This window comes from Dasypus novemcinctus, chromosome 23 (genome assembly GCF_030445035.2).
Source record: "Dasypus novemcinctus isolate mDasNov1 chromosome 23, mDasNov1.1.hap2, whole genome shotgun sequence".
NCBI lineage: Eukaryota > Metazoa > Chordata > Mammalia > Cingulata > Dasypodidae > Dasypus > Dasypus novemcinctus.
The window spans coordinates 5,808,963-5,822,461 of NC_080695.1; the positions used below are offsets into that span (position 1 = coordinate 5,808,963).

The window sequence follows — 13,499 nt, forward strand, 5'->3', positions numbered from 1 at the left end:
CTGAGCAGTGAAGAAATAATTGAGTTTGCTTTTAGGATTAAATATGATAAATGCGACCGGGCAGAAAATTTTTAGATTAATGCTTCCATAATTTGTTAAGCCACGTTTGTATTTTATTTTATTTTTTGAAGTAGAGATAAAGTCAGAAAAAAATCAATGAGGGAGTAGATGTAGCTCAAGTGGTTGGTTTCCTGCTTCCCATGTATGAGGTCCTGGATTCAATCCGTTACCTTCTAAAAACAAAATAAAAAACTGAAATAAACCAACTCTCATTGTGAGGAGAGGAAGCAGGCCGAGGTATGGTTAACCTCTGTGGCCAGCATGGGGCAGCTGTAAGGTGCCACAGCTGCCCCGGAGGGGTGGCGGGAATGGGTGACTACGCCCTCCACCTGGTAGGGGTGACTCCGCCCTCACATTGCCCCCAGCTATGCCCCCTCACCGGCCCACCTCTGCCCTATCTCCACCCACTAGTCTGCAACACTGCATCTCCTGGCCATATAAGGGTATCCGCTCTCACCCCATGCTAGCCCCACCCCCGTTCCCTCGGGCTTATATTGTCAAGCACTTCCTCATTAAATCAGACCTGCGCCATCAGCCTCGTCTCCGTGTGGGTTCTTCCCCTCGTCCTTACTTGCCTGCGGCCCCTCTGCGGACTCCTCACCCAGCGAGCCGCAACCTCATCATTGGAGAGTGGATGTAACTCAGTGGGTGAGGTCTTGCTTCCCATATAAGCTGTCCTGATGTTATAGACCAGCGATATTGGCCAGACTCAGACTTTGAATAAAATTCCAATTGAGAGCTTTATCAGCCATGTGGTGACTGCCTCACACTATGCAGAGGGGAGAGAGCAGCCCCGAGTCTCAGGGAAGGGGTGGTTTTATAGCTTTTTAGGAAAGGGGCATCTACTAATAAGCAAGCAAGCAAGCAGGCACAGAAGCGGAACACTGCGGTTAGCTGAAGATAGCTTATCTATTTTTAAAAAGAAACCTCTTCTTGTGAGCAGTCTCATATTATTTATAGGCACTCTCCTTGGCGGCAGCCCTAAGTTATTTATTTATCTGCAGACAAAGTTATTTATTGGCACTCTCCTTAGTGGCAGCCCTGAGGTATTTATCTATCTGCAGGTACTTGCAATTCTATTTCTTAATGTAGTTCTATTCCGATTTTCCCAAAGTGGCCTTACGCTTACATTGAGTTCAATCTCCGGTAACTCTTGGGGGGAAAAAAAAAAAAATCAGTGGTAGCCGGGTGACGTCATCAACCAGCGCCGGAAGCCATACCCTGAAAACATCTCCACAAAATGGTAGACTGGAGAGGGGCTCCAGGAATGCCGAATTGAAGAAAGAGAAAAGTATCAGGTAGGAAACTTCTATCCAGGACCAACTGGTCCTCTTCACTTCCCTCTCAGTGGGGGCCCTGCAAAGCTTCTGGGTTCTGCAGCAAGCAGCCTGGACCCCTCTCACTGGGGAAAGAGGTTTTTGGGGAACTAACAGCAGTGAGTTGGGGCCCCGTGCGTATCCAGGCACAGAGACCCAGTGCTGAAAACAATTTGCTGCGGGGTGCTGGAAGCAAAAGGGCCCCCATTTTGGGGGGGGGGGGGGCTAGGGAATAAAATCTCATATTGGCTGTGGTTGAGCGATGCCATCACTACATCCACTTTGTGTGGGTTGAATTCCCTAAATGCAGAATGGACCTTTCCGAGGGTCCCACTTTTCTGCAATGACTCTCTGAGGCAGGATAACCTAGCAGGGAAGAAACTTTAGGCAGAAAGCCTCACAGAGAAAAATGGAGAGGGAGGATTAAACTGAACACCTGCTGGACTGGAGAGTTCCAGAAATGAAAAGTGTAAGGAAAATGGGGTGTGGAGAAGTAGGAGCCTGTGACCATCCCCACCTGAGAGGGAAATTCCACAGCCCCCTAACCACCTATATCTCGCTTCTGAAACAAGCTTGCTTGACTATAAAACCTTATCTCAAGGCCTCCTCCTGTAGAAAGTGTCATCAGCCCCTGCCAAAAGACCAACCTGACCCAGACCCTTGTAAATAACAAGAACTCCCCGACCGCTTGTCTCCCCTGATAGAATTCCCAGCACTTGATTAACTGCAAACACCTGCTTCTGTATGTGCTTGCTTGCTGAGCTATTGCCCCCCCCCCCCCCCGAACCTAAAAGCCTATATAAGCAAACCCCCCCCCCCATGACTCAGGGATGCTCTCCCTTTTGTGTAGGACAAGGCAGTTGCCATGTGGCTAATAAAGCTCTCAATTGGAACTTTATTCAGAGTCTGAGTCTGGTCGATATCGCTAGTCTGTAACAGGGGAACCAAGTGAGGAAGAGACTTTAAACAAATCATAGGAACAGGGGACAAAATTCTACACATAAACAAAGAGAACAGATGAAGATTCCTGAAGAAGGAAGAGAGGAAAAACTGGCAAGTTAGGGTAGGCTGTTATGTTTCTTGTATTGGGGAAAGGAGTGCTTTTAAGAGATAGGAATTAAGTTAAGCTTCAGTTTGCTGATGTAGGGCTTAGCATAAAGGTCTCCATCTAGGGTCTGTGTAATTTATTTATCTCACCTCAGTTTGATCTGGCTGTCAGCCATTGAGAGTTGTGATAAAAATGTAAGGTGTTGAACCTGTTTTCATTTACTGCCTAAGGCCTTGGGGTAATATTTGCTAGTTGTTTTCATGTTGGGATCATAGATGGTCATGATGTCAGTTTTAACATGATCATAATTTTTAGATCATCCCAGACATAAAGAAATCATTTGCTGGGTCACAAGTGGTTGGTGACCTACATTCAAATCCTTGGGAAAAACAGTCCACCAGGGAGATTATAATGAATACTATGAGTGATAAAATGTCCAAATGCCCACCCATAGTATATGCCTAAGCCCAGTTCCCATGTTTTGACCCAAATGAAATCAAAGTGATCAAAAGTAAGGCCTTACCTGTTTAAATCAGGTAGTGCATTTAATTATTTCATTCACTTTTACCTTAACCTCCACAGAAGTATGTACCCAAATACAACAGGTGGTGTTGGCCATGACAAAAGTGCCTCCTTGTGCAGCTAATAAATAACAAGTAATAAGTAACAAATCTAATGACTTGTTATGCAGCTATAGCTTTAGCAGTAGATTCAGTAATTTCTCCTATTGTAAATCTAATCCTGTTCTCATTTGTGTTAGCCCTAAGCCAAGATAACAGCAATCTGCCCAAAGAACCAAACCTAGAATCATTACCTCCTTGGGTAAATTCTCTTTCCCCTGAGATTGTAGCTTGAGGGGAGTAGTCCAGTGAGAAGTTTCAGATTTATTATGAATTCCTAAAGGACTGTGAGGTGACAAAATGCTTATTGCCCAGGCATTTTATCAACTATAAAGGTAATTTACAACCCAGTCAACTATCTGATAACATTTTCAAAATAAAAATATTGACTGGGGAAATGGATGTGGTTGAAGTGATCAGGCTCCCAACTACCATATAGGAGGTCCAGGGTTTGATTCCCAGGGCTGCCTGTTGAAAGGCAAGCTGGCCATAATGGTGAGCTGGCCTGAGTGGAGTGCTGAGAGCTGGCCCATACAGAGAGCTGGCCCAGCAAGATGATGCAACAATAAAGGCACAGAGGAGAGACAATAAGAGATGCAGAAGACCAGGGAGCTGAGGTTGCACAAGAGTTTGAGCACATCTCTCTTCTGGAAAGTCCCAGGATCAATTCCCAGTGCCACCTAAAGAGAAGACAAGCAGACATAGAAGAACACACAGAGAGCAGACAGTGAATACAAGGCAATGGGGTGGAAGGAAAATGAATAGATAAAATAAATCTTAGAAAAAAATTTTAAATTATTGCCTGGCAGAACAATATAAGTATAGTCAATGTGATGTTGTTTATAGATTTATTAGTAGGAATACTATCATTTGTCCTTAGTGTCCAAGGGTCTGTCTTATTGAGACTATAAATGAAAAGCTTACCAGAATTTATTTGTGTTGTGAATATTTTGCAGATCCAGTAACCTAAACCTGAAAGTGGACATGCATTGTTAATATAACTTGTAGTTTGTGGAAGTATGTGGACTATTATGGCAAGTTTTCCGAATTCTTCTGTGATATCTTTATAATTCTCTCAATCAGTTGTGTCTATTATGTAGTTTACACTGAGCAAAAACAGGTACTTTCCTTCCAATGCACTTTAAAGAACAATTCCTGAGACACTGGGTTTCCAAGTGAGAAAGTTTATTTGCTAGGCAAGCAAAGAGATCATTGGTCTAGCAAGGACCCAAAAACCTGTCTCCTTGATTTGGAGGAGTTTAAGGTTTTTATGGTTTCAAACAGAGGAGGATGGAGTGGTTATAATCACGATAGTAAAAATACACAAACCTAGTTTTCAAATAACCATAAACAAAAGTAAGATCAGACTGTAATAACCATCACAATAGTATGTGTACACAAGGATGTGCCTCATTTGAAATAACCATAAAGAAAGGTGAGGTTGACCTAGCCAGTTTCAGTAATTTCAGGTATTAACTTTGGACTATTCTATAGTATAGTGAAAAAATAAGGGGAAGAAACATCTGTATAATGATTCAATAATCATAAATTTAAGCTAGTCCTTAATTCTTGGTAACAAGGTTCCAGGTCCAAGAAATTTTAAAGCAGAATAAAGAAGACTTGGGTCTAGTATTCACATTTGATATGAACCAAATTGTGCAATTTGATCTGAAGAGACTGAACCATTTGGGATAAAAAAGAAATTTGTTATGGGTAGAACTGTGGGGTCCCTTGCAATGTGCATATATCAGGGTTTATGGTGACAATTCAAACAGTCATTACATTCCTTTGAAAAGTCCTTGTAGAAACAGACAATGACATTGTCTTTCCAAGCCAGTGCAAGGGCAAAACATAATGAAATATAAAGATTTTATATATTATGAGTATTTGTAAGGTAGAGTCTATGTGAGGACTTGTTTATGCTAGCATTTGATCTGTTACCTTGGGAATAAGTAGTCTACTTTGTGACATTGTCTACTTCCCTTCCTGGCTAGTTGGATTTTTAACTCTCTAAAATTACTCCAGGAGTCTGGTAGAACATTTTTTTGTTGAGTAAAGTGGACCCCTGGCTCAACACCCTGTAATAAATTTGCATTACCAGAAGTTAGGAATACTTGGCAGAGTTCCTTTTAATCAGGATCTAGGGCTGTATTTGTATGTGTCATTTCCAGTAGATCCATTATCCAGGTGTCAGATTATGATTAATGGAGTGTCTGTCATGTGGGATAGGAAAAGTGTCCTTCATTTGTTGAAGGTAATCTTTGGCATAATGCATTAAGGATTTACAAATTGGGTCATGTCATTGTGCAACAATGTTCTCAATTTATTCTCATAGATAGGTCTGCCAGGAAAAAATTTCATATGGGGAGAATTTGAATTTCCTAAAATAAATGCTATGAATAAACAGAGGGCCTAAGGTAAAATTTTGGGCCTGTAAAGGCTAGGTTCTTTAGTTAATTTAGACAGCATTAATTTAAGTTTATAATTATGCCTGTTTTACTAATGGCTGTTTTTGCATGAAAATATGCAAGTACATTTTTAAAATATTCATGCTCAGTCCTTTTTGTGTAAACCTTTATCTTAATAAAGTAACTGCATATGGGAATAAAATGGCAGAAAGGAGATAAGTTACTTGTGCACAATTTTCAACTGGCATACCAGATGTGAGGAACCCTCTTTGCTTCCAGAGCATGATGAAATCACTGTAGATCAGGGGCTCTAAACCAGGGTCTGGAGATTTCAGGAGCAGGTTTGCAGGGGCTCTGTGAATTTGAATTGAAAATTTTAATTTAAAGACATGCTGATGTTGTGTCATAAAATTACATGCTGCTACATTCTGAGTAGGGGTCCATATTGTTCACCTGACTGGCAAAGGGGTCCTTGGAACAAAAATGGTTAAGAACTCCTGTTATAACTGTTCACTGAATTTCCTTCTGATGAAAAGCAGGGTTGGGTAAGGGTACAGAGTTCATCCTTTCTGGTGGAAGAAAATTGTAGATGGCTGCCTTATGCAATCAGTATGTGCTTGATAGTAAAGTATACACACTCTAGAACAATAAAAATTTTCCTTGTTTCTTCAGCACAAATATAGTCACAAGGGTGACTCAGAAAATATTGGTAGATTTCCATTCCTCTTACATATACAGATTAATAAGAAACTTTTTGCTATAGGTGCTTTAGAGTACTTTCCTGGGACAACCAAAATCCATAAAAGTGTGACATATCTTTGAAGAAGCAGAAAGGTTGGTTTTGAGAGTTTTAGAAGGAAGTGAATGACACAAGGTGTGCATTGAGTAGATTTATCTTAACTAACATCTGTGTTAATCTAGTTTTGTCTTTTGAATTATAGGACTGATGCTGTTACAGCTACATTAAAAGAGAGTTTGCCATCAAAGTGCTGGTTTTTTTAGAGAGAAAGAAGCTCTGAACTACACTTGTGATGAAAGCAGCCTCATTAAGACTTTGGGTTCCTTGCATTCTCAGTTCATTTGGATTCTCATGAATAAGGGAGAGAATTTTAACCAGGTGGGAGAGTGCGCATTTATTTTGTAAATGATTTACTTTTTAATCAGAATGTGTTATTTACTTTGACTACAGGCAGTTGGATAAAGGCAGTTTGAGGTCAGGTAAAGTTATTGTGGATATATAATATTTCTGGATTTATAATTTGCTCATTTCCAAAGGGAGACTCTTTTAATATATTACCACTCAAGGAAGGATTTTATGCATTTAGACCAGAGGAGAGACCAAAATATGAACAAACAAATGAATAATAGTACAATGAAAAATTATATGAGTGACCTGAAGGAATAGTAGAATTTTAATGTAGGCTATAGGAAGGGCAAAGGATACTTCTGGTTGGGGTTCAGTGATGAGATATCTTAGGAAATGACAAAACAAAGACTGAAAGAACATGAGGATGATGTGGGAAGTTTTTAGAGGAGATTTCCACAGAAATGAAGGGTGGTTCTAGTGTTCAGTGCTGAAATAATAACTAATATGAATGTGTTTGAATGTTTCTGAGAACTGAATTCTTATTCAATCCTTGGATGCCTGGAGAAGTCCTAACTTAAAATTACTTAATTTGAAGGAAATACTTTGTTAAAGTGGCATATCTTGATTATATTCACCTTGGGTGACATCTAGGTTAATCAGAGTTAACTCTAGAAAAAGAATTTATTTTAGATTTGTGGGCTCCTGGTGGTATTATTGTTTTGAGTTATGTTGGATTTTTTTGCCTTTACCTATGAAAATAGAGATGTACACTCAGTTTTGAGCCAACAGTGGAGTAAATTAAAGCAATTGAATAGATGTGTGATTGTCATGAGAGTGTACAGAAGTGGGAGAGAAAGGGGGCTACATACAATTCAGCCTTGAGATGGTCTAATAATCCTGTTTGAGTGTGGCCATGCAGAACACAAGAAGGAATACACTCAGGACTGAACTGTCAGAGAAGTCTAGGAAAAAGAAAGTTCCCAAAAGGTCCAATTCTTTACTTCCAAGTTATAGACTGAAGTACACACTGGATTTATTCATGGGGAGCTTATTGGAGATGGTAGCATGATTTACTTAAGAGGAAGCCTGTCATGCTACTAACTCATTCTTTAAGGTGTGTGAGTAAAGCATAAAAGTGCTTATGTAGAATGAATACGAAAGAAGGAAAAGGAGATCAGGCACAAGAGATGAAATAGACGCAAGGGGCATTTTGGTTCATAAAAGAAAAGAAACAATAAGGTTAAATGATGAGGTGATTGAGTGTGATAAGAGAGAGCAGTTGCTAGTAATGACTTCAGAAAGGAACAGGGAAGCCTGTAATTCTCTTGGAGATATTCAACTTAAAACAGGTGACAAGGCTCTTCAATGAGAGAGGAGAAGTAACTAATGGGTATGAATGCAGGAATAACTGTAGATATTGTGGTGCCAAGTTGAGGTGATATTTTAAAATGACATCATTCACCTAGTTATTATGGGATTAATCTCCTCTGGTAAAAGTAATATGAAATGTGAGAATATATGGATTCAAGCTACGGGACTTGAAGTATTATGGGAGATGGAAGAATGACTCAATTATCAAGATATAGTCTTTTTCCCAGGTATATTTGAAAGCACTAGGAGTTGTGATTGTGTATTAGTCATAAGTGAGAGCTTAGTAATGTGCTGTGTCACATGCAGTAATAAACATGACAGAAAATTAAAGTCACTTCCTATGTGGGCAGATATGGAAAATAGTAAGTTATCTATTGACACATTGGGTAAATACAATGACATCAGAAATGTTCTTGGAAAAAGACCTTGACCAAAAGGGGGAAAATGTAAAAGACAAATGAATTTATATGACCAAGACACTTCAAAGTGGGTTGGGAGGTCATTTCAGAGGTTATGAGTATGCATGTCTCAGCAGGATCTCATTTATGGTCAAAGTAGCTACTTTTCCAAATATCAGGGCTCCTTGGGTCTCTGAAGACATCCTGACACTATAGTCAGGTCAGATAGATCAGGAGTTTGGTGCCTTGCCAATGTGCCCTACTTTGGAATTTATGCTCCCCAAGGTGATACAGTTGGACTTAGTTGTGATTTCCCTACACATGGTTCTTCTGTTCTTGAATTTGAAACTATAATTAGTATTAGAGTTGATAGGTGTACATCCAAGAGACTTAAATCTTTGGGCTGTCTTTGTGCCAGCTGGGCCCTGAATCTCAATGGTGTTGCAACATTTACTCTCCAGTTCATTGGACCCACCTAGGACAACTAACAAGGAGGTGAGGCTGGACAATTTCCATACCAAAGAACCAAGAAAGTTTATAGCTGAGAGCAAGAGCTTTCCATTCTTCAGCCCTAATGGATCACAGCCCTCTTTTTTTTTTTTTTGGTCTTTATTTATATTTTTAATGTTACATTAAAGAAATATGAGGTCTCCACACACACACACCCCATTCATCCCACTCCTCCCCCCATAACAACCTCCTCCATCATCATGAGACATTCATTGCACTTGGTGAATACATCTCTGAGCACTGCTGCACCTCATGGTCAATGGTCCACACCATAGCACACACTCTCACACAGTCCACCCAGCGGACCATGGGAGGACATACACTGTCTGGTAACTGTCCCTGCAGCACCACCCAGGACAACTCCAACACCCAAAAATGCCCCCACATTACATCTCTTCCTACCATTCCCTTCTCCCAGTGGCTACCATGGCCAATTTCTCGACACCAATTCCACATTTTCTTTGATTACTAATCACAATAGTTCATGAATAGAATATCAGTAAGTCCACTCTAATCCATACTCTATTCCTCCATCATGTGGACCTTGGAATGGTTGTGTCCACTCGACATCTATATCAAGAGGGGACTTAGATTCCACATGGATGCTGGATGCAATTCTCCTGCTTTCAGTCATAGGCACTCTTGGCTCCCTGGTGTGGTGGTTGACCTTCTTCACCTCCATGTTAGCTGGGGTAAGTCCAATAAACCAGAGAGTAGGAGTTGCAAATCTGCTGAGGCTCAGGGCCTGGCTATCACATGGTCAGTTCAGAGATTCAGGTACCCTGGGTATACACTAAACCCCAGCAACAACTACAGATCTGGTAAAAGTAACAGGAGAGACTTGTGGAAAAAGATCACATCTGTGTTCAGCTCCATCACACAGAAACACAAACTCCAAAGTAGGGCCAACTGACATGGCACTGAACTCCATCTGCCATGACCATAAAACCTGTGGTCTCTGTAGCCCTCAGAAGAACCAATACCTGGGGTTGTATCTACTTTACCTGTCTCTGGGACTCTGCTGAGGTGTGCATAAGGGTAACCCATCTGATAACCTCCTGGCTCTTTTTGGAGAGTCATAGCCATTGAAACTCATTTGTCCTTTCCATTTCCCCCTTTTCTTCAGGTCAAAAAGCATTTATAACTCCTGGTATTATATGTAGACTGAGATATTCTGCTGGTCCGAGTTGACCCTTTTATTCAAGGTCATTTTCTAGTTACATCATCAGCTGGTACTTGGTAGTAATCCCCGGCACCAGGGAGGCTCATTCCCAGGAGTCATGTCCCACACTGGAGGGAAGGCAACACATTTACATGCTGAGTTTGGCTTTGAGACTGGCCATATTTGAGGAACACGGAGGCTCTCAGGAGGTAACTCTTAGGCACACTGCAGCTCTAGGCCTTGTTCTTATTTCAGGTGCACAGGATCACAAGCATAGTCATTAGTATCAAGGGCTCATTGTTGGACCTTCCTTCTTTTTTGGTCTTTGCCATTGCCCTTGGGGGATTGTTGCTGTTCCTTTAGGGACTGTGATAGAGCTCCCATGGGTAGGAACTCAGCACTCCCTCAGTTGTTGTTTTTAATGTAATCACTATGAAAATATCCAAACATTTTTATGTACCCTGGATATATGCCCTGTAGAACTCCCTGCCAACCATGTGTCCTCTGTCAATAACATCCCACACCAGTATTCCTCCCCTACCATTGTTGAAACTCTTTATGATCCTAAACTTCTTCAAAGAAGAAGCACAATATATTGCCAGGTTCCATTAATAGTAAAATTGAATAGAGTCATGAGTTTAAAGGTTAGATATAGAATGCATATTAATTTAGAAAAATTAAGGTAAAAATAAATTGGGGTATCAAAAATTTTAAAATGCAAAAGCTTTATTTTTGATGTTTTGCCTTCCATCACTGCAGTAAGTGTTGCCCTGTATTCAAATTGACAAGCCAACTTCTGTCTTTTCCTCAGTGTCTACATCCTCTTGTTTCCCTTTTTTCCCATAATTATTAAGCTTATCTTCACAAGCGTTTTAGATCACAGCAATTCACATATACAATATACAGTACTCCCACATATCCAACATAAAACCCTTTTCCCTTCCACAGCAATAATCTTTTTACATATTCATATATATTTACTGAAACTGATGTACAGATATTGAGACAATAGCTTTCAAACAAGGTAACATTTGTGTTTACATTGTGATTTATATTTTAGACTATACAATTTTCTAAATTTTAATTATCTTATGTTTTAAATTATGATTTACATTTTAGCCTATCAGCCCCTATATATTTTTGGTGTAATTTAACATGTCTTATATCCATCCTTGTGTAATCTTGTTCAACACTTCTATTACCCACACACTTACATTGATTCCATCTTTTCAATATCTCTTTCCCCCTCCCCTTAGGGCCCACAGTGACAATCAATCTTCATTGCTTGAAGAGCCATGTTCAGAGATACTTGGAACTGCATTGAGGGCTTGACATGTTCAACTGCCCTAATGCATTGGGAGCCACCATTTCTCTCAAGAGATACAATTCCCTCTATTTGAGAACATCCCCAGGATGTGGGTATACCTTCACTCTCATTATATAGGTCTCTATCCAATGATATAACCCACTATGGCAAAATGAGCACTCACACACTCCCTAGGAGCCTGTCCTGCATCAGATTATCCCCTTTAAGCATCTTAAACAGGTAACCTTCCTTATTATATTTTTGAAAAGGTTTTCTCAGCATTATACTTTCAATGACCACCTGAAAATCTCCTATTTTCATATGTTGCCCCACCCTCCCCCCAATTTCTTGGGCAATATTACCCATCCTCCCATCCCAAGCCTCCCTCAAGCCCACAAAGCCCCACCCAAAGGTAACCCTATTCCCCCATTTATCCCTTCCTTGTACAAATACCTCCAGCTTATCATAGATTTCACCCATGTAGGTGGCAGCTTACATCCTTCCTCTACCCCCCAATTTTCTTTAACCCTATCATTCAGGCTCTAGCTCTGAGGCAGCTTGGTTTACTTATTTCATATCATTGAGGTCATGTAGTGTTTGCCCTTCAATGCCTGGCTTGCTTCACTCAACATAAGGTTCTCAGGATTCATCCATGTTATCACATGTGTTTGTAGTGTATTTGTGCTTAAAGCTGAGTATTCCATTGTATGTATATACCACATTTTATTTATCCATTCATCTGTTGATGGGCATTTTGGTTGATTCCAACTTTTGGCAATAGTGAACAATGCTGCTATGAACATTGGTGTGCGTATATCGGTGTGTGTCCTTGTTTTCAGTTCTCCTGGGTATATACCCAGCAGTGGAATTGCTGGGTATTATGGCAAATCTATAGCTAGTTTTTTGAAAAACAAACTATCCTCCAGAATGGCCTGATCCTTCTGCATTCCCACCAGCAGTGGATGAGTGTTTCCTTTCCTCCACATCCTCTCCAGCATTTGTAGTCTTCTGTTTTTTTTGTAGCTGCCAGTCTTATGGGAATAAGATGATATCTCATTGTAGTTTTGATTTGCATTTCCCTAATTGCTAGAGATTTGGAGGATTTTTTTTCATGTGCTCTTTAGCCATTTGTATTTCTTCTTTGGAGAAGTGTCTGTTTAATCTTTTTCCCATTTTTTAAATGTTTTTTTTTTTTTTTTGTCTTTTTATTTTTGAGATATAAGAGTTCTTTACATATGCAGGTTATAAATCTCCTATTAGATGTATGGTTAGAACTATTTTCTCCCATTGTGTAGGCTCTCTTTTCACTTTCTTGACAAACTCCTTTGAGGTGCAGAAGGCTTCAATTTTTAGGAATTCCCATTTATCTATTTGTTTTTTGCTGCTAGTGCTTTTGGTGTGAATGTCATGAAGCCATTTCGTGTAACAATAAAAGTTCCTGTAGATGCTTCCCTACACTGCTTTCCAAAGTTTTTATGGTCTTGGCTCTTATATTTAGGTCTTTGATCCATGTTGAATTGATATTTGTATAAGGTGTGAGTTGGTAATCCTCTTTCATTCTTTTACATATGGATATCCAGTTCTCCAGGCACCATTATTTGAATAGGCCATTCTCTCCCAGTTGAGAGTGTTTGCTGGCTTTCTTGAATATTATATGAATATATATATGAGGAGCTATATCAGAACTCTCAATTCGATTCCTTTGGTCTGTGTGTCTCTCCTTGTGCCAATACCATGCTGTTTTCACTACTGTAGCTTTATAGTATGTTTTGAAGTCAGGTGTGATTCCTCCAATTTCGTTTTCCTTTTTAATATTTCTTTGGCTAATCGAGGTCTCTTTCCTTTCCAAATAAATTTCCTAGCTAGTTTTTCTAGTTCCTTAAATAATACTGTATTGATTTTTATTGGGATTGCATTGAATGTGTAGATCAGTTTTGGTAGGATAGACATCTTAATATTTTGTCTTCTCATCCATGAACAGGGAATATTCTTCCATTTATTTAGGTCTTCTTTGATTTCCTTGAACAATGTTGTGTAGTTCTCTGTGTATAAGATTTTTACATCTTTAATTAAATTTATTCCTAGGTATTTGATTTTTTTATAGACTATTGTGAATGGTATTTGTTTCTTGATTTCCTCCTGAGCTTGCTCATTATTGTTTTACAGAAATGCTACTGATTTTTGCACATTGATCTTATAACCTGTGACTTTAC

The 13,499-nt window shown here is 39.7% G+C and overlaps 1 protein-coding gene across 3 annotated transcripts in view; it reads left to right on the forward strand.

The window, feature by feature from the left end:
* Positions 1–513: 513 nt before the first annotated feature.
* LOC101415991 (zinc finger protein 14-like) overlaps positions 514–13,499 on the forward strand; it is a 38,895-nt gene continuing 25,909 nt past the window's right edge. For 2 of the 3 annotated variants that reach the window (XM_058285644.1, XM_071211121.1), the window contains exons 1-3: positions 514–708; positions 1,175–1,358; positions 6,394–6,569. Coding sequence is in view for 1 of the 3 variants with exons in the window: in XM_071211121.1 (XP_071067222.1) it covers positions 6,543–6,569 (27 nt within the window). In the remaining 2 variants the exon portion in view is untranslated. The remainder of the gene's footprint in view (positions 709–1,174; positions 1,359–6,393; positions 6,570–13,499) is intronic. The other variant, XM_058285645.1, reaches the window with a different exon arrangement.